The sequence below is a fragment of the Chrysemys picta genome, chromosome 2 (assembly GCF_011386835.1).
Source record: "Chrysemys picta bellii isolate R12L10 chromosome 2, ASM1138683v2, whole genome shotgun sequence".
NCBI classification, from domain to species: domain Eukaryota; kingdom Metazoa; phylum Chordata; order Testudines; family Emydidae; genus Chrysemys; species Chrysemys picta.
This window is the reverse complement of record NC_088792.1, coordinates 122,210,977-122,237,883: the sequence shown is the minus strand read 5'-3', so window position 1 is coordinate 122,237,883 and position 26,907 is coordinate 122,210,977. Positions and strand designations below refer to the sequence as shown.

Here is a 26,907-nt window from a genome sequence, read left to right as displayed (position 1 = left end):
AGCGGGGTGGGTGAGTGGGAGGGAATATACAATTCATTGCACTAAATGCAGCACCTTTTGGCATATGTGTGTATTCAGTGCAAGCAGCTCATAGCCATCAGAGACTGAGTATGGGCTCTTGAGATTAGAGTGGCTAAACTGGAGGAGCTAAGGGTGATAGAGAGGTACATAAATTAGACTTTCCAGGATACAGTAGAGCAGTCCCAGCCCCAGTCTGACAGCCTCTGTGCTATTCAGGAGGACAAAAGTCTTTAGGAAGGAGAACATCAACCTGGAGTAGAGGGAAACGATCCCATAGTTAGGACCCTCCTTCCGGATGATGTCATGGTATAGTCCTGCACTGAGGATACTGCTCTGGGGGAGGGAACCCCAATTATTAGGAAGAAACAGGTAATAGTAATGGGGGATGCACTTATTAGAAATATAGATAGTTGGCAAAAAGAAGAACAGGAGGACTTGTGGCACCTTAGAGACTAACAAATTTATTAGAGCATAAGCTTTCGTGGACTACAGCCCACTGCATCCGAAGAAGTGGGCTGTAGTCCACGAAAGCTTATGCTCTAATAAATTTGTTAGTCTCTAAGGTGCCACAAGTCCTCCTGTTCTTCTTTTTGCGGATACAGACTAACACGGCTGCTACTCTGAAACCTTTCATAGATAGTTGGGTTTGTGATGGCTCGGAGAACTGCATGGAGAATTGCCTGGTGGGTGTGAAGGCTGAAGACATCTTGAGACATCTAGACAGGCTTATATGCAGGGCTGGGAAGGAGCAAGTAGTTGTATCATGTAGGTACCAATGACATGGGGAAAGGTAGGAGAGGTGTCCTGGATGACAAATTTAGGATGCTAGGTAATAGATTGAAGTCCAGGAACTCCATGGTAGCATTCTCTAAAATGCTTCCAGTTCCATGTGAAAGGCCAGTTAGACCGGCAAAACTGGAGGGTCTCAATGCCTGGATAAGATGACGGTGTTCAGAGGAGGGATTTGGGTTTATTAGAAACTAGGGAAGCTTTGGGAAAGCAGGAGCCTACACTGGCAGGATGGCTCCACCTACATCAAAATGGAACCAGGTTGCTGGCGTGTAAAATTAAAAAGGTCATAGAGGAGTTTTTGAACTAAGGGCTGGGGAAAATCCAACAGGTGCAGAGGAGCACACGGTTTGGACAGACACATCCCTTAGGGGAGGAGTTAATAAAGGGGATGCTCTATACCCTAGTAAAGAGACAAGGATAAAAGCTGATAAAGTACAGGTAGGAACTGAAGAGAAACAGTCAAATGAAAACAAGGCCCATTCAATTACATCCCATGCAGACAGACAACAAAACATTGACAAATTTTATAAGTTCTTGTGTTCAACTGCAAGAAGTGTAAATACTCAGAAGAACTTGAGTGCTGATATTAAATAAGGCTATTGATATAATAGGTATCACAGGACCTTGGTGGAACAATGACAATCAATGGGACACGGTAATGCCAGAGTCCAAAATATATAGGAATGACAGAGTTAGATCGCACTGGTGGTAGTGGGGTGGGGGAGGCAGTATATTTGAAAGAAAGCATTGAATCAAATATAGTAAAAATCTTAAATGAATCAAATGGCATCATAGACTATCTACGGATAGAAATTCCATGTTTGAATAATAAGAGTATAGCAGTAGGGATATACTACTGACCACCTGACCAGGACAGTGATGGTGATTGTGAAATGCTCAGGGAGATTAGAGAAGCCACAAAAACAGAAAACCCAATAATAATGGGGGATTTCGGTTATCCCTGTATTGACTAGCAACATGTCACCTCAGGAAGGAATGCAGAGGTAAAATTTCTAGACATCATTAATGACTGCTTCTTGGAGCATCTAATTCTGGAATCCACAAGGAGAATGGCGATTCTTGGTTTAGTCTTAAGTGGTGCACAGGATCTGGTCCAAGAGATGAATATAGCTTAACTGCTTGGTAATAGCAACCATAAAGTAATTAAATTGAACATCCTCATGCAAAGGGAAAAACCAAAGAAATCCATCACGCTAGCATTTACTTCAAAAAGGAGAACTACACAAAAATGAAGAGTCTAAGTTAAATGGAAATTAAAAGGAATGGTCACGAGAGTGAAATGCCTGCAAACTGCATGGAAACTTTAAAAACACCATATTAGAGGCTCAAATTATATGTCCACCCAAATTAAAAATGAAAATAAAACAATACAAGGATGAAAAAAATGCTATCATGTGTAAAAAAGAAAGTAAAAGAGGTAGTTAGAGATAAAAAGCCATATTTTAAAAAATTGAGTCAAATTTTACTGAGGAAAATAGAAAATAATATAAACTCTGACAAATTAAGTATACAAACATAATTAGGGGAGCCAAAAAAGAATTTGAAGAGCAACTAGCAAAAGACACAAAAACTAATAGCAAAAAAGTTTTTAAGTACATGAGAAGCAGGAAGCCTGCCAAACAGTCAGTGGGACCACTGAACAATCGTGGTGCTAAAGGAGCACTCAAGGAACACAATGCCATTCCTGAGAAGCTAAATGAATCCTTTTGCATCAGTCATCACTGCAGAGGATGTGAGGGAGATTCCCACGCCTGAGCCATTCTTTTTCGATGACAAATCTGAGGAACTGTCTCAGATTGAGGTGTCATTAGATTTGTTTTTGAACAAATTGATAAATTTGACATTAATAAATCACCAGGACCAGCTGGTATTCACCCAAGAGTTTTGACAGAACACAAATATGAAATTGCAGAACTACTAATTTTGGTAAGTAACCTATCGCTTAAATCAGCTTCGGTGCCAGATAGCTAATATAATGCCGATTTTTAAAAAAGGCTCCAGAGGCAACACTGCTCTACAGCCAAAATGCTTCTGAAATAAATGTAGTCAAACTTTACTAATTCTGGGTCACTGAGAATGAAAATGATGCTTAAAATTGTTGATTGGCTCTAGGTTTCAAGATATGCTATTGGATCAGTATGTACGACTCTTGACTTGGGAATGGCGGAGGATAAGTGAGTTATAAAAGGAAGGGATCTCAATTTAAACCAGAAATGACTAAAATACATCTTTGACTGGATCTATGACTAAATCTATGACTGGGTTTGGACAGTACTTGCTTTTTAGGCAAAACAATGAATGATGTAATCTGAAGCTGGTATTGCGTCATACATGATATGAATTGCATCATGTTATTCCTAGAAGTCATGGATGATGCAATCATAATGAAGCTTACATCACTCTGCTGAACAAATTGCCCTATATCAGCTTTAGAAATCATACAGTGTCGTGCTCTCTTATTTGTCAGTGTTTGATTTTGCAAAGGGACACATTTCTGTTTAGCCAAAGTGAGCAGAGATGCCTCATACTTGTGTGAACCGTGCAGATAACTTCTGCTATGTTTGTGGTGAAGTGACTTTTGCATCACAAAAGCGCAGTATAACCACTATGGTTAAGAAAGCCTATCACCTTTATTTTGGCTGCAAAATTAGAGATCAGGACAAGAGGTGGGCCCGCACATATGCTGCAACACTTGTGCAACAAATCTTCGCCAGTGGTTGAACAGGAAAAGGAAATCTATGCCTTTTGCAGTGCCAATGATTTGGAGAGAGCCAACAGATCATACCAGCAATTGTTACTTCTGCATGGTGCCTCCAGTTGGGAAAGGTGTGTCAAAGAAGAAAAAGTGGACTGTGCATTATCCAAACATTCCATCAGCTATACGCCCAGTACCCCACGGCGAAGGACTGCCGGTTCCTGATGCACCAGAATCATTCTCACTTGAGTCAGACAAGGAAGAGGAAGAGGATGAAACTTCTGGTCCTGAACCATCAATGTCACAGGACCCACATTTTCTCCCATCCTCCTCCTCTGAACCACACCTCATAACACAAGGTGAACTGAATGACCTTGTCAGGGATTTGGAACTACCCAAGAGTAAGGCAGAGCTGTTGGGCTCCAGACTACAGCAGTGGAATCTCCTGGCAGGTGATGTTAGGGTTTCCATGTTCCGTGACCGTCAAAAGGATCTTGTCGCATTCTTCTTCATGGAAGGTGATCTTGTAGCCTGCAACAACATCGATGGTGTAATGGCAGCCCTCAACATCGTTCACGATGCAGATGAGTGGAGACTGTTCACTGATTCATCGAAGACGAGTCTTAAAGCTGTTTTACTGCATAATGGCAATGTTTTGCCATCAATTCCAGTTGGTCATGCAGTCCATGTGAAGGAAACCTATGACAACATGAAACAACTTTTGAGGTGCATAAACTATGACCAACATCAGTGGCAGCTTTGTGGCGATTTGAAGGTTGTTGCTCTCTTGCTTGGTCTGCAGACTCGATACACAAAGTACTGCTGTTTTCTCTGCGAATGGGATAGTCGTGCAAGAGATTCCCACTACATCAAGAAAGATTGGCCACTCTGACAGTCATTGGAGCCTGGGAGGAAAAGTGTTCAGCATCCACCACTTGTTGAATCAAGGAAGATTTTGTTACCACCCTTACACATCAAGCTGAGTCTGATGAAGAACTTTGTCAAGGCCATTGACGAAACACAAGCAGCTTTCAAGTACCTCCGTGGAAAATTTCCAAGGTTAAGTGAAGCTAAGATGAAGGAAGGTGTCTTTGTTGGTCCTCAGATTCGTGAAGTTCTTCGAGATGATGCATTTGACCATGCACTTCATGGCAAGGAAAAGACGGCATGGAAAGCCTTCCAGTTAGTGACAATAAATTTTCTCGGAAACAACAAGGCAGACAACTACAGGTTGTTGGTGGAAAACCTCCTCAAGGCATACAAAAGCCTTGGTTGCAACATGTCACTAAAGATACATTTTTTGCACTCTCATCTAGGTTTTTTTCCACTGAACTGTGGAGCAGTGAGCGACAAGCACGGCGAGCGATTTCACCAGGACATTGCAACAATGGAGAAATGCTATCAGGGCAAATGGAGCCCATCAATGCTTGCAGACTATTGCTGGACAGTGACAAGAGATGCTCCATTTAATGAATACAAGAGACAAGCCAAGAAGTGCCGAGTAGACACCGAATAGGACTAAACTATGTACATAATAGTTTTTTGCCTTTTGTTTCATAATAAATTTTATTTATATAACCCTTTTGCTGATTTTTAAAGTGTTACATAAACAGGACAGGTGAAATATTATCGTGTAAAGCAACCATAAACACATGAAAAGATCTAGGTTTACAATTTATGATTAAAACTCTACTATTTACACAATATACGTAGACATAAAATGTAAAAACTTAAATATCTTAGAAACAGTAGCTAATCAGTTGTTTTAATTGTCATATTTGAATTCATCACATCAAAATACATAATAAATAGCACATTTTATCTCTGAAGCAGACGACTTCTCAAAAATTGTAGACCAGTGTTACAGGCAGTTAGCCTAACTTCAGTAACAGGCAAAGTGGTTAAAACTATAGTAAAAAATACAATTATCAGACAGTACATGAACACGATAGGTTGGGGAAGAGTCAACACAGCTTTTGTGAAATCATGCCTCACCAGTATATTTGAATTCTTTGAGGGTGTCAAGAAACATGGAAAGGGGTGATCCAGTGGAGGTAATATACTTGGACTTTCAGAAAGCCTTTGACAACGTCCCTCACTAAAGGCTCTTAAACAAAGTAAGGAGTTATGGGATAAGAGGGAAAGTCCTTTGATGCATCAGTAACTGATTAAAAAATAGGAAACAAAGGGTAGGAATTAATGGTCACTTTTCATTGTGGAGAGAGGTAAATATTGGGGTCCTCTAAGGATCTGTAGTGGGACCAGTGCTGTTCAAAATATTCATAAGTGACCTGGAAAAAGGGGCAAACAATGAGGTGGCAAAGTTTGTAGACAATACAAAATTATTTAAGATAGTTAAGTCCAAAGCAGACTATGAAGAATTACAAAGGGATCTCATAAAACTGGGTGACTAAGCAAGAAAATGGCAGATGAAATTCATTGTCGATAAATGCAAAGTGATGCATATTGGAAAACATAATCCCAATTATATATACAAAAGAATAAGATCTAAGTTAACAGTTACCACTCAAGAAAGAGATCATTGTGGAGTTATCACGGATAGTTCTCTGAAAACATCTGCTCAATGTGCAGCAGCAGTCAAAAAGAGCTAACAGAATCTAAGATATCAGTAGGAAAAGGATAGATAATAAAACAGAAAATATCATGATGTCACTATATATATCCATGGTATGTCCACACCTTGAATACTGCATGCAATTCTGGTTGCCCCATCTCAAAAAGATATATTAGAATTGGAAAAAATATAGAGAAGGACAACAAAAATGATTAAGGGTATGCAACAGCTTTCATATGAGGAGAGATTAAAAAAGACTGGGACTGTTCAGATAGAAAAGTGATGGCTAAGAGGGGGTATGATAGAGGTCTGTAAAATCACAAATCGTGTGGAGAAAGTGAATAAGGAAGTCTTATTATCCCTTCACATAACACAAGAACCAGGGGTTATCCAATGAAATTAATAGGCAGCAGCTTTAAAACAAACATAAGGAAATACTTGTTCACACAATGCACAGTCAACCTGTGGAACTCATTGTCAGGGGTTGTTGTTAAGATCAAAAGTATGAGTGGTTTCAGAAGATAATAAGATAAGTTAATGGAGGATAGATCCATGAATGATGGTCAGGGATGCAACCTCATGCTCTGGGTGTCTCAAAACCTCTGACTGACAGAAGCTGGGACTGGAAGACAGGAGATGGATCATTCAATTCATTGCTTATAAGTTCATTCCCTCTGAAGCAATTGTTGGAAGACAGGACACTGACTTAGGTGGACTGTTGGTCAGACTCACTATGGCCACCCTAGACCAAACAATAGCCTGGTGATTAGGCACTCACTTGGGCAGGAGGAGTCTAGATATGACCTGAAACAACATTGTTCAAATTTCTTTGATTTGCCAAAAAATCCAGAAAATGTTTTGGTTCAACCTGAAACATTTTTTTTAATTATTTTGTTTTACTGGGGAAAGGGGCAGGAGGCTTTTCATAGTTATTTGATTTCTGTGGGAGCTAGGCACCACACTAGGTGGTGCATCTTTAGGTGCCTAAACACCTGTATATATTTGCCTCTAAGAGACTGAGATGTCTAGGTCCGATTTTCAAAAGTGACTTGATCTCTTAGGGGCTTAAATATCACTGAGAGTCAATGGGCTTAGCAATGCTAAGCCAAGTAACTCTAAATACCTCTAAAAATCTGGACTTCAGACAAGAAGTGACAAAAGTCATGAATCATGATAGCAAGCTTCACCTCCAGGAGGAAAGATCCCAGTCAGAGGCAGATGGGGGGAAGCAGTTCTGATCACTTTTACTTTTTGTTTTATCTAGTAGCAATAGGAAATTAATCAGACGGAGGTTTGGTTATGGCTGAGCACCCCCTGTTAGGGAAACTGGAATAAGAAATGTTAAATGAAAAAGTTTCCAGGACATAAGTTATTCTGGCTTTCTGTGAGAAGAAAGTGGAAACTTAATCTAACATGCTGAGTGGACTCAAGTTCTGGATGCTAATGTGTGATAACCAGAAAGTGAAACTGATTCGTAACAAACTGTAAACAAATGTGATATTGACTTCTATTTTCATCATCTGTACAGAGTGAGAGGGAAAAAAAGCTAACAAAAAGCAAAAATGGTGGGAAAGCATTTAAATTCTAAAACTTCTTTCCATTTGTATCATCCACAGTGTTATTAACAAGGCAAGATTATTTTATTCTATTTATTTATTTATTTTGTAAAATATATGGGGCTTGATTTCAGAGGTGCCAAGCACAGTCATTTAAGACTGATTAGAAAGGGAGCTTCAGATGATCAGTACCTCTGAAATTCATCACTGTGAATTTTAACCTGATAATGGTCCATAATTTATTATTAATAAGGGCATTTTAGATACTTTATAAGCAGTAAAAATTGGGCCTGTTGTTGCTTGATATCACACCTTCCCTTCTGGAGTAAGATTGTGGTGAGACTACTGTCACAATATTTAGCTGCCTCTGATTTCCTTAATTCTTGTCTTACTGGATGTAGACCTGGCTTTGGCATTGAAACTACATTGGCTGTGTTGGTTGATGATCAGGCAATGTAGCAGAATTATGTGTTCTTGCTGGTATTATTAGTTCTGTCCCCTGCCTTTGATCACAAAATGACATTGACTTGTCTACAGGCCCTGGCAGGAGTGGACAGAGCTGCTTTTTGTTGGTGTTGTTCTTTTCTCTTGAAGAGATCTCACAGGTAGCTGTTCCTCTTTCCATACAGCTCTCACATGTCAGGGGCATCATTCTGTCACCTCTCCTGTGCGATGTGTTTATGGGGCTGTTACGAGGATTAATAAGGGGACACGGAGTCTAGTGATTTTAGTATGCTGATGGCACCCAGCTTTGTGTCTCTCATATAACTCACATAGTTTCATTCAATGCCTCAGTCAGCGTCTAGTTGTGGTATGGAGCTGGCTCAAGCTCAAACCAGCAATACTGAGGCTAGGTCTATACTACTCGCCTGAATCGGCCCCGTCGGGACGTGACAATCGATCCCCGAATCGGCGCTCTAACTCCACCAGCAGAGGTGGTAGTAAGCGCCGCCGACAAAAAGCCGCAGAAGTCGATTTTGCCGCCGTCCTCACAACGGGGTAAGTCGGCTGCGATACGTCGAATTCAGCTACGCTATTCACGTAGCTGAATTTGCGTATCTTAAATCGACTCCCCCCTGTAGTGTAGATGTACCCTGAGATGGTTATGAGTGGTTGGGTGAGGTAACTAGAGGAGATAGAAGAAATAACATCAGTTCCTTTAATTGAGGAAGTGGTTCTGTCATTGGGGGTTGTAATTTAGATGTGATTCTGTCCCTCCAGCTATTGTTGAATGATCATATTACAGAAGTAAACTTGTCAGTTTTCTGCTGTCTGTATCTAGCCAGGAGTTTGCAGCCTCCTATGTCATATGTGGATCTTGCTACTAGTATCAAACTCTTGTCATGATTAGATTATTGCAATGTGCTCTACATTGGACCACTTATTATAATCAGGGCAACTGAAATAGTGCAGGAAGCAGCAATTCATTTATTGAGTGGGGCATCTCGCTGGGTGTATGTACCATTAGTATTCTGGGATCTGCACTGGGTGCATATTGGTCTCCAAATGGAGTTTAAGTAGTTGGTTATGACTTGGAAAGCATTAAATAACCTAGGAAGTGCCTACTGGGAGAGTACACTTCTCTTCCTGTGACACATTGTCCCAGCTGTGGACACTGGAGATGCTCAAACTAAATCCCCTTTCAGAGATGGAGCTGCTGGGAGTCCACATGGGAGTTCCAGGACTCACCAGTGCCACCACCGTCTTGATCCAAAATAGCCCATATTTGGGGAACCTCTAGAAATTCTGAAAGACCCATCCATTTGACAGGGTTCTGGGAGAGGGTTGGGTGAGAAGGAGCCTTTTGTTGTTTTTTGGCTAACTGCTCAAGTAAAGTTGGTCCTCTGTGAATGTTTGTTTTTTAATGCTGCTGGGAGTATTATATTGATAATTGAATTGACAGGGTGCCTAGATCATTTGGATAGGTTTGTTTTTATTTTTAAATATAAAAAGATAAAATAAATAAAACAACTTACAATTTAAACTCCCGAACCTTCTAAAGGATCTTCCCACTTGGACCATCAGGTCTGAGTGGAGTCCCATACATTTTACTAAGGCTCTATGCAGGCAGATTCATTAGAAGGATCAGGCTCTAGATAGTCAATATTTAGGGAAAGGATGAGAAATAAGATGCAAGAAAATGTGAGGTAACTGAGTGGTGAACTTCAGCATGAGTCATGTTACTTTAAAGATTTTATTTTTAAACATCCTGTAGATTTAAATTTGTGGAGTAAGGGTTTTTTATTCCTTTGTTCCTTTTATATGTACTATATTTTATTGGCCACACCTCCCAACTATTTCTTTAATATTGACGTTCTCCTTCTTCCACATTCTGGTTCGCACTTTCCATAAACACCATTATTCTGTGAAATACAAATACCACTAAATATCCACAAAAATCAGCAGTTGCATCAAATAACTTGAAGTTGGTGTCATGGGAAATGGATAATTGGACCTACAACCTGGACTGGTGAGGTATAAATCTTTCATGCCAAGAGTAGAGTACGCTGAAATGTTTTAGAACTTGGCCTAGTTGTAGAGTGTCATTGAAGTTCTGCTCAGGATAAACTGCTACTTCAATTTGGGCATGTGCCTCAATCCAGTAATCGCATTGTTAATTCCTACATTGTTCGAGTTTATCAGCAGTCCATCAAATTGATAAGTCTGTGCCAAGCTGAACAAGTTTTATTGAAAACATCTGACATAATGGGGAGAGAGAAGAGTCCATTTGTACTGTATCATGCAATAAAAATGCATTAAGTGCAAAATTGTATCCTTTGATAAGAGTAAGAAGAATAATTCTGTCCCAAATGGAAATAGAACCATATTTTTTCTTTTAAAGTATGAAATCTGTAAGAAGATTAATATATGCTTGCAAATGTCTTAGTAGAAATCTGTGTTCTTTTAACAAAGTGCAACACAATTAATATTCTATTTAAAATAGGATGATAGTAAATGTTATATCAACAATATATGAATACATGTGAACAAATCAATTGTTATAATTAAATATTGGAGGCTGTTATACCATGGTTTTATAAGGATTATATTTAAAGAGGACTTCTTGGATAAAAAGGGGAGAACTAGAAAAAAGAATCTGCTGGCCCCATTAGCCACCATATAGCCTGACAGATATCTGATCTGTATCTGCTCCTATTAATGTCTAGAAACAGAATTCTTGATTTCAGGCATATGTTCTACTAACATTCTTCTACAAAATGAAGTATCAAACTGCTACTATATGAGATATTATAAAGAAGTTGAGGCTGTTCCAGCATAAGCCTGATAGTCACATCCCTTGCAACTTTGACTAGAATTGTTCTTCAGGCTTCATTTTTTGAGCTTACTCTCAAACTACAGTAGAGCTCTTTATAATTTAAAACAAGGAAGTAATCCAATTGTTTATAGTCATAGGATTTTAAAATTACACTTTCTTGATGTTTTGACCAATTTGTGTCTCTGTTACTTAAAAGTATTGTTTTATTATATTTTATATATGTATATGCATAAAATATAGAGGTTTTACATTTTTTTAATACAAAATAATGTTATTTGCATGCTTTGACATGGATTTAGCTTTCATAACAGATGCCAGTGCATAAAATATATTCTTTGACAAATCTGTCATGTCAAGTATTAACATACTAGAGAAAATCTAGCCAAGTAGCAAAATGATTCTATTAACATTTTTAAACATCAGTACTTGTTCTTTGTCCCTGCTGCTTCGTTCTCCATCACAGACATTAATGGCTAACATTTTAGCTGTCAAAATTCTGGCAGAGTGGGCACAGGGGAGTTAAATGATGCAAGAAGCCTCTTCTTATTAGCTTTTGCCTCCAGTACAGAGGCTGGGCACATTGAGAGTCCTTGTGTTCAGAAAGTCCAAAGCTCAGGGTGCACAGTGCTTTGCAAGTTTGGGCACTAAGAAATCAAACCCAGTCAATTCAATGTCTGAATGTTTTGTCTGTTCAATAGTTTGTTGCTGAGTCAGTATTGTTATCTGTGATGGCCATATTGTCAGAGATTTCTAGTTACGAAATAATTCTTTTTTTTTTCCAGTGTGACAATGCAAAAGGACTTAAAGCCTTCTATGATGCAATAAAATATGGACCTAATCATCTGATGGTTTTTGGTGGAGTATGTGCAACAGTCACTTCTATCATTGCTGAATCCCTAAAAGGATGGAATTTGGTTCAGGTAAGTCATGACATATAATATATTGACTAGTGACTGTCTTCAAATTCTTTAAAGAAATTTTTGGAAAATTAATAACTGTCAAAAGTTTTGATGAATGCTTTGCAAAATGTTAAATGTGAATAACTATACAATAACTTTGAAGGTCAATGAGGTTATATATAAAAAGGACAATAATTTCAAATACTAATTTGAAACTTTAACTTAACACTTTCAGGGATTGGCATGTTGAGGCTTCAAAAATATATTAAAGCTGTTCAGAACATTTGTGATTAGAAATTAAAAATATTTGGTTTACCTGGTTTGCCTTGGCAGATAGTTATTTACATTTTATGTGATATATGCCTGAAATTGTAAGATTAATGAAATACAGTATAGAGAGATCATTCAAGGAACTTGGTGTGCTAATCCAGTGCCTGATCTAAAGCCCAATAAAGTGAATAGAAAGACTCCCTTTCATAGAATCATAGAATCATAGAATATCAGGGTTGGAAGGGACCTCAGGAGGTCATCTAGTCCAACCCCCTGCTCAAAGCAGGACCAATCCCCAACTAAATCACCCCAGCCAGGGCTTTGTCAAGCCTGACCTTAAAAACCTCTAAGGAAGGAGATTCCACCACCTCCCTAGGTAACCCATTCCAGTGCTTCACCACCCTCCTAGTGAAAAAGTTTTTCCTAATATCCAACCTAAACCTCCCCCACTGCAACTTGACCATTACTCCATGTTCTGTCATCTGCCACCACTGAGAACAGTCTAGATCCATCCTCTTTGGAACCCCTTTTCAGGTAATTGAAAGCAGCTATCAAATCCCCCCTCATTCTTCTCTTCTGCAGACTAATCAATCCCAGTTCCCTCAGCCTCTCCTCATAAGTCATGTGCCCCAGCCCTTTAATCATTTTGTTGCCCTTCACTGGACTCTTTCCCATTTTTCCACATCCTTCTTGTAGTGTGGGGCCCAAAACTGGACACAGTACTCCAGATAAGGCCTCACCAATACCGAACAAAGGGGAATGTCCCTCGATCTGCTGGCAATGCCCCTACTGATACAGCCTAAAATGCCATTAGCCTTCTTGGCAACAAGGGCACACTGTTGACTCATAGCCAGCTTCTCATCCACTGTAACCCCTAGGTCCTTTTCTGCAGAATGGTCTCTAGTCTGTATCAGTGCATGGGATTCTTCCATCCTAAGTGCAGGACTCTGCACTTGTCCTTGTTGAATCTCATTAGATTTCTTTTAGCCCAATCCTCAAATTTGTCTAGGTCCCTCTGTATCCTATCCCTGCCCTCCAGCGTATCTACCACTCCTCCCAGTTTAGTGTCATCTGCAAACTTGCTGAGGGTGCAGTCCACGCCATCCTCCAGATCATTAATGACTTCAGTAGGCTTTGACTTTGACTTCAGTAGGCTTTGAATCAACATATCCTGAGGTCTTCACTCATTTTTTTTCTTAATCATTATTCAAGCAAACTCACTCTGACTTAAAAAGAAATTGAAATGAATAATGTTTTAGTAAAAACTAAATAAGGACCTCAGTATTTGGCCCGTACATCACATCTATTCCCAGCTGTTCCCTTCTCTGTCATTCTCAAAGGTCCCACTGTGTGGGAATTTCCCCCAGCCTGCAGAATCATAGAATTTATTAATATCGATCTTTAAAACAGTCATCCAGATAGGACCAATAAAGAGCAGCATGAGATGCCTGAAGCATGATATGCCTCAAGGCCTAATGAGGAAATCCTTGTCTTCTGGCTCAGAATCTCCAGATTTACAGTGGACCATACAAACTAGCCACCCAACCTGGGGATGTCATTTGGGATCCTCCCTGGCCTATCCTTCAAACGTGAATGATTTGGAACTGGCTGCGGGAAGGCTTCTGAGCTCTACATACTGTGTATATGACCAGTGTATAACCAATAAGCTAGCAGTGATGGGAAAAGCTCAAAGAGGTCATTTTTAAGTTTGGTTTGGAAGTGGATAAATGACTGAATAGATGGGTAGGTTTATTTGATGGATAAAATATGCTTTTCATACTGTCCCAAGGGAAGTGTACAAAAATTGCATGTTATAAATGTATAACAATTACTTAAGTTCTGTAAGTATATTTTTTTACATGGGACCCTTACCTAATTCAGTGCACAGGATGGAGACACAAGGGGGCAGAATTAAGGTAGTGAAGGGGACATGCTGGAGTAGTGGGGGTGAAGGTGCAGAGAAGGGAGACTTAGCTGGCTAGCTAAGGTAGTTCACTAGTGAAGGGATAACACTCATTTCATATTAATCAGCGTGAGGCAGCACTATGAAGCTTCAAGGGCAAACTTTACCCCAACTAAATGCACTCAACTGGTGGCCTCTGGTATCCTCTCTGTTTCTTCCCTGTAACTCTTCAGAGTTGAGAGTTGTTATTTCACTTGAGTTGTCCTACCAGTATTTGTCAAGAATTTTATCCCTCCCCACAAGTCATTCAGTTTCCCTTTAAATGTCCCCTAAACACTTTCATTTTCTCTGTATTTTAAGAGTGACTCTTTGCAGAGGATTTTCTGATACTTTTTTTATGAAGGATCTTTCATAGAAACCCCAAAAAAGTATTGCTGTCAAGAGAAGATTTTATTTTTATTCCTGCACTATACTTTGGCTGGAGTTTTGTTATTCTAAGCTTAGGTAGCTTGTAAGATGTGGAAAAGGTCTCTTCCACCATGAAAATATCAAGGTATCCTGGGGGAAGAGGGCATAGCAGTGGAAAATGTGATATTTTCATTGACTAAATGATGAAAGAACATAAATGAGAGCAGGGTTGGGGATTTCATGAAGTGTAATGGGTGGTGCAGCAGTAATGAATACAACTTTAGATATGGCTTGCAAAAAAGTAATAATGTTTGCTAGACTGTACTGCCATACAGTAGGTATTATTTGTGAATAAGTCTGATGGGTACATAAGCACAAATCCTTCTGTTCACAAGGTTGCAATTTATTTAATTAGTATCCTTGATTTAAAACTTATCAGTAACAACAATTATGCAGATCTTGGCAAATGAAGCAATAAATAGCATACAGCATCCCTGAAGACTCAAAACTACCGTCCACCAAAAACTTCAGAGGTTCAACTTAAAGGTGTGACAATGGACACTTATACAGAATCATAGAAAGTAATGTAGATGATGTAATAGTAGAAATTTAGATGAAGCCAAGAAGAGGAATAGGAGGGAAAACAATTTCTATAGATATAACTATTGGCAGTAGGCAGACCTGGCATTACACTGCAAGGAAAAGAATCTGAATTTGGCTCCCTAACCCCCATCACTCTTTTCCTGTGAAAACCACAGAGGCAGCATATTTAGCCCACAGTATATACTGATTTGATTTACACTGACCCCCTCTGGCTGGCTGAAGTGATGTCTTTTCTCCATAAAAGAGATGCTTCAGTGCAGGGCACTCCTGAAGGAGTGGGTGGAGTAGAGAAGAAGAAAATAGAGAGCAGAGGAGCAGAGTAGTTGCTTAAACATCCTTCCATTTGTTATCAAAGATAGGGATAGCTTTCCTGCTCATAGCTTGATATTTTCCCCAAAGCTTTCAAGACCAAGTGAAAAATACTTGTGCCACCATGCTTCCAAAGCTGTCCCTCTCTTCCCCTCTCCCAAAACATCCCCCTGCAATATAAGGGAATAAAATAGTCACATGATGTTTATTATTTATTGAGTTGCAGCATTATTAATGAACTTTCTAAATAATGAACTTAACAAAATGGATTGTACCCTGCCTTCTGTGAATTTATTATTCATTCTTCTTTCAACATCCTGACTTTTTCACTCCACTCTTTCTTTCTTATTTTAGGTCATATTTTTCATACCGTTTTGAAATTGTTGTTGCGTTTTTTCTTCTTAAGAAGGCAGACTTTAGCAAAGTCAGGGAGTTGGTAGGTAAAATCCCTTGGGAAGCAATTCGAAGGGGAAAAACAGTTCAAGAGAGTTGGCAGAAACATTAAGGGCACAAGAGCAAACAATCCCACTGCCTAGGAAAGATAGGAAGTATGGCAAGAGACCACTCTGGTTTAACCAGGAGATCTTCAATGATCTGAAACTCAAACAAGAGTCCTACAAAAAGTGGAAACTAGGTCAAATTGCTCTCTTTAACCTCTGAGGATAGGACCAAAAGCAATGGGTGTCAATTGCAACAAGGATGGTTTAGGTTGGACATTAGGAAAAAATTCCTAACCGTCGCGGTGTTTAAGCACTGGAATAAATTGCCTAGGGAGGTTGTGAAATCTCTGTCACTGGAGATTTTTAAAAGCAAGTGAGACAAATATCTGTCAGGGATGGTCTAGATAATACATAGTCCTGCCTTGAGTTTGGGGGCCTGGACTACAAGACACTCAAGGTCCCTTCCAGTCCTACGATTCTCTGATTCTCCCTCCCTCTGTCCCTTTATGTCCTTTCCTTTCTTACTATTCATTATGTTCTGTTCTTCTTTTCCCCTTACTTGCTGGCTCATCTCCTTCCCCAACCCATGATCTCTCTTTCTCTCTCTTACTATCTTTTTAAAAATTATCCCCACAAACATCCAGTGAGATATCCATTTTAGATAGTGCCTTTTACAAACCTCAAAATATGCAGCAGAATTACAAACTACATAATAATAATTTCACCCACCACCAAAATGCAGCCACATCTTTGTAGAACACTGCAAAAGGCATATATTTCATAGATAAATTGAGAGGAAAACAACAATAAAAATACATTGGAAAATATTATGTTGCAGTTGCATTTTATCCATTATTTAAAAGGACTTGAATTTTTGCACAATGACTGAAAATTCTATTGTGCTCATTCCTGACCACTTAAAAAGATGACAACTTCCTGGGCTTCTGCCTCACAACTCATGTGGGTTTACAAATGGCCTTCAACAACTGAAATGGGAGGGAAGACTGCTAAAGCCCTGGTAGATAAAGTCTCAGGACGACTGACTTTTTTGTCTTAAAGCTATTTAATCATTCATATGCTGTAGCTGTGCAGAAGAAAGGTTTTTTGCCTCTTCCATAGCATCTGCCAAAACTTGATCAGCAGATTTATTTCTGGTCCTGTATTGGTTGGCGAATGGTCTGATTTGAATACCTCCTGTTACAACTATATTGCTGATACTCTGATACTTAACTATATTGCTGGTTATTTTGTGGAGAAAATCACCCAGATTCAGACTGAGATTTCTGCATTTGTGGAAACAGTGTGTTGTCTAGAGGAGACAAATACTACATTATCTCTATTTGAGTTTCAGCCAGTGATGCTCTCTAAGTGGTCGGGTGAACTTCATCATGCAATCTGTGCTCTGGACACATGTTCTTCCTGACTGGTAAAGATCATGAGTTTTTATTTTCCTTTGTGCTCATGATGTTTGAAAAGGTTTGCAGTCATCCAATTCACAGTGTTTGGATGCCTGAGATTTCCTTAGCCTTTATCAATCTAAGTAATGACTTAGATATGGCACAGAAACTGCTCTTGTGGCAATGATCTTCTAATGATGGATGAAGAGAAAATATTCCTATTAGTAGTATGAGCTCTATTAGTTGCATTTGATACATTGGTCATGAAATGTTAAAGATATATCCAAGTGCCTTCATTCTTATCTCTCTTAGAGGATTAAGAGGGTAATGTTGGGCAATTCTTCTCTACACTGGACAGCTTTTTCATTTATATATGATTGCAACCTTTTCTTTTCACTGTCGACTTTGCAATATGATTCATGTCTTCTCAATTATTTTAGAAACCACCTTGGAATGGACCATTTCACTCTTAATTTTTTTGGCCCTAAATTTAGGACTGTGATATGCAGAATCCCCATAGTGCAAGCTACTGAAGTCAATATATATTGATCTATGTGTAAGCTTGTCTGCAAACAGGGCTGGCTCTAGGCACCAGCGTTCCAAGCATGTGCTTGGGGCGATACTTCTCAAGGGGCGGCATTCCGGCCCTTTGGGGGTAGCTCTTTTCAAGGGGCTGCACTCCGGGTTTTTTGTTTGTTTGTTTGTTTTTTTGCTTCGGCAGCAGCACTCTGGGTTTTTTTTGTTTTTTTTTGCTTGGGATGGCAAAAATCCTGGAGCCGGCCCTGCCCGCAAAATAGTAATTATTAGACACTGAACATAATACTGATTTTACTGTTATGTTTGAGTTTTATTTTGCAAAGAACTCAGCTTTTTGGTAAAAATAAGTTTGTCAGAATAACTTTTGTTCAAAATTATTATTCTGCAAAACAATTTGTCAACCACGGTTTAAACAAATAAATGTGGTGTCAGGTTATTTGGATAGATAACCCTGGTTCCAGCTGCTTTGTACAACAGAGGCAGCACAAAACAGCTGAAAACTTTCCCAATACAAACTGCTGAGGTTTCTCCTTTTATAGGGCCCTATGAAATCTGCCCCTGCTGTATAGGGGTGTGGGAGGAAGAGGAGTGGGTGTGATGAAGGAGAGTCAGAGTGCTGAATATTCTAGCCAATCCCTTGTCTTCTCTAAACTATGTCAGAGCTGTTTTAGTCCCCAATGTTCCCAGCATTGGAGGAGCTAAAACGTGACTTGTTTTGTCTCTGTTACCCCAACGTCTTATTTGTTCCCTTCATGAGCTCTGCCCAACATTATTTACTTACATCATGAATAACTCACTTGCAGTCTCTGGAGTTATACCACTGTAAAGCCAGTGTAAGTGAGAAGAAAACCAAGCTCAGTACATCAGGATAGGTATAAGACAAACTGACCCTTACATGTACAGGGAAATTTCTATTTCTGCCTATACTCCAGTTGTTCTAATTACAATATCATTATTGTGTCTGGAACTTGAAAAAGACTAACTTATTTCTACAGTTACATAGGCAACTCCCATTAATTTAGGGTAGCAACTATCATGATCAAACTCTTAGACTTGAAAAGTTATTAATTGGATATCCACCCTTAAAATTCTTAAGTTTAGAGAGATGAGTTTACTTCTACAGTCTGTGTTATAGAGGTGTTCAGACTAGATGATTACATTGTCTTTTCTGGCCTTGGAATCTATGCATCTATGAAAAAGGTTGAAGGTCTTTTTTCAACAATAAAAGCACAGACCCTGATTCACCGCTGCATTACTCCCGGTTTACCCCAGTATAAACTACAAATACACAAGCATTAATATCAGGGAGAATCATACCATTATGTTTAAATTAGCTAGAATAATATTTATTCTAGGTCCACTGTGTTTAAATTAGATAGAATAATGTTATCCCAAGACTCCAGGATGAGGTACAGTAAACATTATACATCCTACCCAGAGTATAAAGTGAAACATTTAGCTGAAGGGAGCTTTTCTTTCCTTCCATCTTCTGCTCATATGTAGAAAACTAATTTAGTTTAACAAGATGAGCTGGCTTAATCTGACTTCCTATCAGTTGAAGACTGGCTTCTATCCAGTATTAATTTTATTTAAATATGATTATTCCGTTTAATCTCAACCAACTTGTATCTATGTTGTTGAAACAAACAATAAGCTAGCATCACCAATACTGCTTTTGTCTTTGATCTAATGTCAGCAAGTCCAATTCATTATAAATGGAGTAAGAGGCTTATTTCAATCACTTCTTAAAATAAAACACGATACAGTCATAAATTGGGTCAAAACTATCAAACGCTAATGCTGAATCTGTGATCTGTATAATCAAAAACAGAAAACATGCCCTATAGAAGAATGCTTAATTAACTCATTTGTCCAAAACATTCATTCCTTTCTAGTTAGTCTTTGATCAATATGGGGACTGAATGGAAGAATGAGGTCCAGATACCAGACGAATGATCTCCTGCAACTTAGTGACAGAAGAATAAAAAAAGCTTCAGTTCAGTTCAAAGGCTACTTATAAGCATATTACCAAATAAATCCTTTTGTTTCTATTCAGATCCTCTTAGAAGCTGAGAATGTAAGATTTAAACTTTGGGCTACAGTCACACATTAACGGGGTTATTTTTCACATTACTCAGTCTAGCAAATTACATACTAACATATTAATGGACACAGTTTTTCATTTATCATGGTCCTGATTAAAACAGTATCAGGAATGTGACCAAAATAATTAACACATTTTTCGCTGAGTTAAGTGGACTCTATCATGTGGTGTGCATCTTCAACTTGGCATATGGCAAAGCATTAGTGAAATACCTGGGTACTTGCGTATATTTTCTAAAAATATACAATATGAAGATTTCCAGAATGCCTAACACGATATCAACTTTCCATTTTTATATGCTCTTTGAACCTAATTTCAAAACTTGGTTAAAAATATTCCAACATCCTAATTCAAATTTCTGACTAAGAATTTGGCTCAATAATTTGTTTGTTTAATTCCCAGTCAGGTCTCAGGGCTTTATTTGCCCTTTGTGGGTTTTTCCCCTCAGCTCTGTTGTCTCCTCCAGAGGCATTTGCAGTGGCTGATGTCCCTTAGTGAGAGAGAGAATGAGGCTAAGAAAGCCAAAGGCAAAGGGAAAGATCTATGTTCCCTGTTCCATCCCCCTTGCTGAGTTTTTCATTGGGGATCTTGCGGGCAGAGTGCAGTTCTCCCCCCACACACAGAGCAGTCTTGGCATGGTTGCCTTTACACTGCTACTGCGGGCAGTAATGGACCTAGGCATGATTGGAGGAGCCAGTTTTGCTGTACTTAGACTATCTATGATCAAGTCACCTCTTAAACTTCCCTTGGATAAACTAAATAGATTAAACTTGATAAGATGGATGATGTGATATCTTTTATTAGAACAATTTCTGTTGGTAGAAGAGACAAACTTTGGAGCTCCCCAGAGCTCTTCTTCAAGTCTGTAAAAGGTAACCAGAGTGTCACAGCTAAATACAAGGTGGGACAAATGTGTTAATTAATCCATCCTGCCAAGCATCCTGTGCAAATTTGAACATGGGACAGATTGTTAAGCATAAGAGATTAAGATGTTGCAAGAAATCTTGCACTTAAAATTAAATGGAAAATTAATATCTCTGCAGTAATAGGATAAATGAGGGTTAATAGGCTACCAATTGTTTTAATGAGTTGTAAAACCAGTGTCTCTGTTTAGACCATGATTTTTAGTGTCTAGCAGACTTGTGAATTTAGATTCTCATGCATGTCTTTTGAAGGTGTTGTGCAAGTTTTCTTTGAGGACAAGGACAGATAAGTCAGAGAGAGTGATTGCTTTGTGAAAAGTGTTCACCCACAGGTGACAGAATATGCTTTGAATACCACAAAACATGCTCTGAAGAGAAAGTCTTGGACACATGTTAACACACTTAAAACTGCCTTAACCAAACAAGGACACTCCATCACAGAAATAGATTGTATCATGAAACAGATCACCTAAATACCCCGAGAGAACCTTCAATACAGAAAAAAAACCTCCACTGACCACATACCCCTGGTTGTTACCTACCACCCCACACCAGAACCCATATGGGATATCATCAAACAATTAGAACCCATACTTGATGGGGACCAAATCCTGAAAGAAATTTTTCCCAACCCCCCTTTTCTGGCCTTCAAATAACCCCTCAAACTTTCCAATGTCATTATTAGAAACAACCTCCCCCCAGACTAGGACACACCAATTCAAAATGGCACCAGACTTTGCCAGAACAACAGACACAAAACCTGCAGAAATACCTCCAATGCTATGATGATCAATACTCCCATAACACACCTTTCAAGATCCATGGGTCTTACACATGCCTATCACAACATGTCATACCTCATCCAGTGCATCAAATGCCACAGCAATAATTATCTGGGTGAAACCAATCACTACGCCCTTGAATGAATACACACAGAAAAGTGATAAAAGACAAAAACACCACATCACCTGTTGGTGAACACTTTCCACAAAACAATCACTTCAAATCTGCCCTCTCAGCGCTCATCCTCAAAGGAAACCTGCACAACAACTTCAAAAGAAGAATTGGAACTTAAATTCATAACTCTGCTAGACACTAAAAATCATGGATTGAACAGAGACATGGCTTATTACTACAATCTGTAATCTACTAACCCTTCTTTGTACTATGACTGCAGAGGTGTTAATTGCCCACTTCCTTTTAAGTGGTTTCTTGCAACATCTTAACCTCTTATGCTTAAAAATCTGCCCCACTTTGTATTTAGCTGTGAGACACTGGTTACCTTTTCCAGACCTGAAGAAGAGCTCTGTGAAGCTTGAAAGCTTGTTTCTTCCTCCAACAGAAATTGGTCCAATAAAAGTTATCACCTCATCCACCTTCTTTCTCTCTTATCCTGGGATCAATACGGCTACACAAAATCTGCAACAAACAAAATTAGATTAAGCTTGTTTAGCCTCTCTCTATAAGACAGATTTCCAGACCTTGCATCGTTCTTCTAGCACTTTCCTCAGCTATTTCCAGTTTTTCAATTATCTTTTTCAAATGTGTTTAGCAGCATGCTCTGCCCCTTTAAAGGCCAGAGGCCTGAAGCAAGCCAGCCCTGTCCATTAGTCAGATGTAGATGAGGAGGGGACAAGTATGCCCTATAACAGGGGTCGGCAACGTTTGGCACGCGGCTCACCAGGGTAAGCACCCTGGCGGGCCGGGCCAGTTTATTTACCTGCTGATGCGGCAGGTTCGGCCGATCGCGGCCCCCACTGGTCGCGGTTCACCATCCTGGGCCAATGGGGGTGGCGGGAAGCCGCAGCCAGCACATCCCTCGCCCGCGCCGCTTTTTGCCGCCCCCATTGGCCCAGGACGGCGAACCGCGGCCAGCAGGGGCCGCGATCGGCTGAACCTGCCGCGTCAGCAGGTAAATAAACTGGCCAGGCCCGCCAGGGTGCTTACCCTGGCAAGCCGCGTGCCAAATGTTGCCGACCCCTGCCCTATAAAGACCCAGGCTTTCATTCAGGAGGGGGAAGCAGGAGCAGCAGAGAGATCCTGGGAATGGAGACAATGGGAACCTGCTGGGGGAAAAGGGCCTCCGGGAAGAAAGCCCTGGGAAGTGGTGCTCAGGTAAACAAGCAAGGAAGAGCTCTGCAGAGCAGATGAGCAGATGCAAAGAATATGCAGAAGTGGTGCCCAGGAAGGGTGCCAAATTTATGTTTTCTTATGTTTCATAAGGACATGGCGAGACCATTGCTGAAGGTCAGCAGGGAAGAGGAGTTTTGGTGGTGGCCAAAGATTCTGTTTATGATTTCTAGTCTGTTGGACATTATCAGGTGTGGACAATGAAGAGTTGTTTGTTTTTTAATACGTGCGCACAAACGATGGTGTTGTAAAGGGGAGTTTGTGAAGCCATTATTCAAGAGCCTGAGGAGCGGAAAACAGAGGCTGAGCACCACAACATTGAATTTTGCTGCCAGGAGGCACTATGAGACACTGTTCATGACTGTGTGGAAACCAGACTTGACGTGGTATTGAAGTAATGGTCTCACTAATGTATACAGAGGCAATAGCCTTTCCTTTCTTCTACTCTATATTTTCCTGATCCAAGGATTGTGTTTGCCCTGTAAGACCACATCACACTGGGAGCTCATGTTCAGTTGGTTATCTACCATCACTCCTAAATCCCTTTCAGAGTCTCTGCTTTCCAAAATATAGATTCCCATTCTGTAAGTGTGACCTACATTCTTGTCAGCAAAACTTGTGCTTTCATCAAAAACCAATACCAAGTTTGTTTGACAAAATCTTCTATAAAACCACAATGATTGCTATTAATTATACTGTCATCATTTACTTGACTACATTCCATATTGGCCTTTTTGTGATTTTGCCCAGGATTGATATCAGGCTGACAGGTTACCCTGGTCATCTCATTTACCCTTTTTAAATGCTGGTACAACATTAGCCTTTTCCCAGTCCTCTGGAACTTCCCCAGTATTCTAAGATTTGTAAGATGTCAACTTCAATGGCCTAGAGAACTCCACAGGCAGTACATCTACTGTCGGAAGAACATCTATTTTACCTTCTGCTGCGCACTGACGATATTTGGCTGATAACAAATGTGTTAATTAATTCATCCTGCCAAACATCCTGTGCAAATTTGAACACCCATCATATTCAGCTTGATACATTACCTCCACAAATTCCAAATCTGCTCTTCCCACTATTTACAGAGAGAAGTTATCTAGAAAAGAAGATATCATTACTAGGGTGTTGAATAGGTCTGAATTTAGTTTAGAAACCAAAATCCAGCATCAATTTCTATTTAGCTAAGGAGAAGGCTGCTGGGAAGTTGTGTAAAGTCCCAAAGTTAAAGAGAAAAGGCTTTTGTACCTGTCCTTTCACAGTGTGGTTTGTGAAGAGGGTACAAAATGACTTTTCTCCCATGCCTGCTCAGGTGAGGAAAGCTGAGACTCTGGAGAACAATTGAGGGTTCTGGCTTTGTCCTCTGTGTCTCCCCTTATGGGCATAACTTACACTTTGGGAAATATTGCCCTCCACAATATGGTGGAAATAGCTCCTGTGACAAACTGACAATATCTTGTAATAAACTGGACAAACCTGATGGAAGTAATATAAAGTTTATTGAATTAAGTTAAACGTTATTGAATTAGGTTTAATATCCTTGGGATCTATTGTATTACAAATGCAATTGTGTATGTGTTATTGTGGCAATGTATATACTTTCTCTAATGGGGGGGATACTAATGTAACTCCTCCCTGATCAGCCTTTTCAAGCCACCCCACTGGAGAGGTTCAGGTATACTAGTTCAAACTGAATTTTCCAAGAACCAACAGGATCTTTTAGGTAAATAGCCTGGTTTTAAGCTGCCTCAGGGCCTTCTTCCTTATCCAACAAACACACAGGACCCCAGTCCATAGAGGGCCCCAATCCTTAGAGAAGGGTTGCAGGTCCTGAGCCTACTGAGGCCCTAAGACTTGTGCTAGTTCTGATCTTAGGATGTTATGAACTTATAACCACAGAAGAGACCCCTTTGTGTGGTTTTGAAGGATTCACCTGCCAGAGTCCATGTTGAAGTTGGAATTTCTCTGGTAAGCTTATTAGCATGTGTATCCGTTCTTCTGTTACTTTGAATGTTTTCTCTGAAGTGCTCTTGCCTTAAGAATAAAATAGGCTTGCATAGAAAGATCTATGTGGTGTCTATAACTGTGGGAAGTCACACTGTTAATTGTCTCTAAAGAGAAAGCAATCAGGTGTGCTTGGGCATCTTGCCTCTGCTAGGAATAATACAGTGAAGGCAGTGCAGCCTGGACATACCCTGGTCAGGAGGGACCCTGGGGAGCTGGAAGTCTGAGAGTGGATGCCCTTGTTGGACCACTGTGGGGAAATACAGGTGCAGTTGCCCTGAGCTGTGACAGACCCGTGGCCTCTAACATCTCCACAGGTCTGGCTAGTTACTTGGAATACATTTGGGCCAATTTAGAGTTATGATTAAAATACTGTGGACCAAATACTGCCCTGATTTAAACACTATGCAATCATATTGATTTCCATGAGGTTCTGAATCCTTCTTCTGTTGTCAAACATCACTTGGGGCACAATGAAGGGTTCACCATCCCTGTCTATTCTGGGATGCTCTTACCAAGTCCTTTGTGTTGTTAAATCACATTTCCGCTCTGTGCTGTTTGGGATTATTTTGGGTGGCCCTTTTCATGTTCCTCCTGCTGCCCAAGGCATGTCTACTATTGCAGATGCTCTGGCTTCATTCTTAGCACATCTACCAGATATTTCCATCTTCTTTTCTGGATAACTTTGGAAATAAGGAGTTGTCGAACTCTGTGCTGAATCTCCGTATTAATTACAAATTAATTCCTTTTAATACCTAGTGTTTTCCTGAAGCATTTTCTTTTGAAGGCATTTAGATGTCTGTCTGTCTGTCTGTCTGTCTGTCTGTCTACTTTTGGAGGATTCCCATCATCAGCATCCTTATATTAAGGCAGAAATAACATTTGAGTTGAAAATTCATAATTTGGTCTTAAATGTAGTTTGTTTTTGATCACCAAATCTTGTTTAAGATGTTAAATGCCAGTTTGTTACATAATTTCCTTCTGGCTATCACTATGGTCTTGCACGTTACTGCCAAGATATGTGTATTGACTCACCTTTTGTATTCCTTTACCTATATTCATGTAATGTTTGAGTTGGGAGCTGCTGGGATTTTCATTAGACTCGTTTTTAATTAACTAAATATTAAACCCATCTTTTGCATGCTGGACAGTTGTTTGGTCTCTGCTTGCATGTTGGTTGAGCTGTCACTTAGGAGAGCTATGTTCTCAGCAAAACCAAGCTATTCGAGTGTACTGTGGCTAAGCCATGAGATTCCTGTGTTGTATCAGTCTACACTTTTTCTCGTGATTAAGTCAATGGCAGTGCCAAAAAGGAGAGGTAAGAGATTTCACCTTGATTTAAAGCTTGGCTGATGTTAATTATTGTGGTTAGCATGCTATAATGTTTCAAGATGTTCCAGAGTGAAGCACAATGAAGGCTAACAAATACTTTCATGAAATTTGTGAAGTTTATGATATGTGCTCTTTGCCATTCGATGCTCGTCAATGATTATTCTTAGGGTGAACAATTTTGTCGACACATGATCTTCTAAGTTGAAATGCAGCCTGCTCTTCCCTTATTTTGGCCTTATCTGCTTCCTTTATTTTGCTTAAAATACTGTGGAAGACTTTGCCTGTCATTAAATGGAGTATAATACCTTGCCAGTTATTGCAGCTGCTTAGGTCACTTATTTGACATTTTGAGTATGTCATTTTCCCATTGTTCTTGAAGTTTTTCCTTGTCCCATACTTTATTGAAAGTGCAGTGACTTTATTGGTGGTCCCATCATCACAAGCTTTTAACATTTCCCTTGTGACTTGGTCTTCTACTGTAGCTATCCCAGATTTTAACTCTGTTACTGCACCTTTCATTTCTTAGTTTGTGATGTCAGATGTTAGAATATCTAGTTTAGAATGGTGAGAATCATTAATTTTTTGGTTTGCTAGCAAAACCAAATAAGAAATATATCATTTTGGGTTAACCACATTAGAAAAACAGTATAATTTTTCAGAAAAGTGAAAAAGTTGGAAAAAATTGTTTTGGGTTGAACAAATTTTTTTTTT

General features: G+C 39.6%; 1 protein-coding gene across 3 annotated transcripts in view; it reads left to right on the top strand.

Moving 5' to 3' along the window:
* GABBR2 (gamma-aminobutyric acid type B receptor subunit 2) overlaps positions 1 to 26,907 on the top strand; it is an 877,787-nt gene that overhangs the window by 189,739 nt on the left and 661,141 nt on the right. For all 3 annotated transcript variants that reach the window (XM_065584143.1, XM_065584144.1, XM_065584145.1), the window contains exon 2: positions 11,720 to 11,857. In XM_065584143.1, the coding sequence (XP_065440215.1) occupies positions 11,720 to 11,857 (138 nt within the window). The remainder of the gene's footprint in view (positions 1 to 11,719; positions 11,858 to 26,907) is intronic.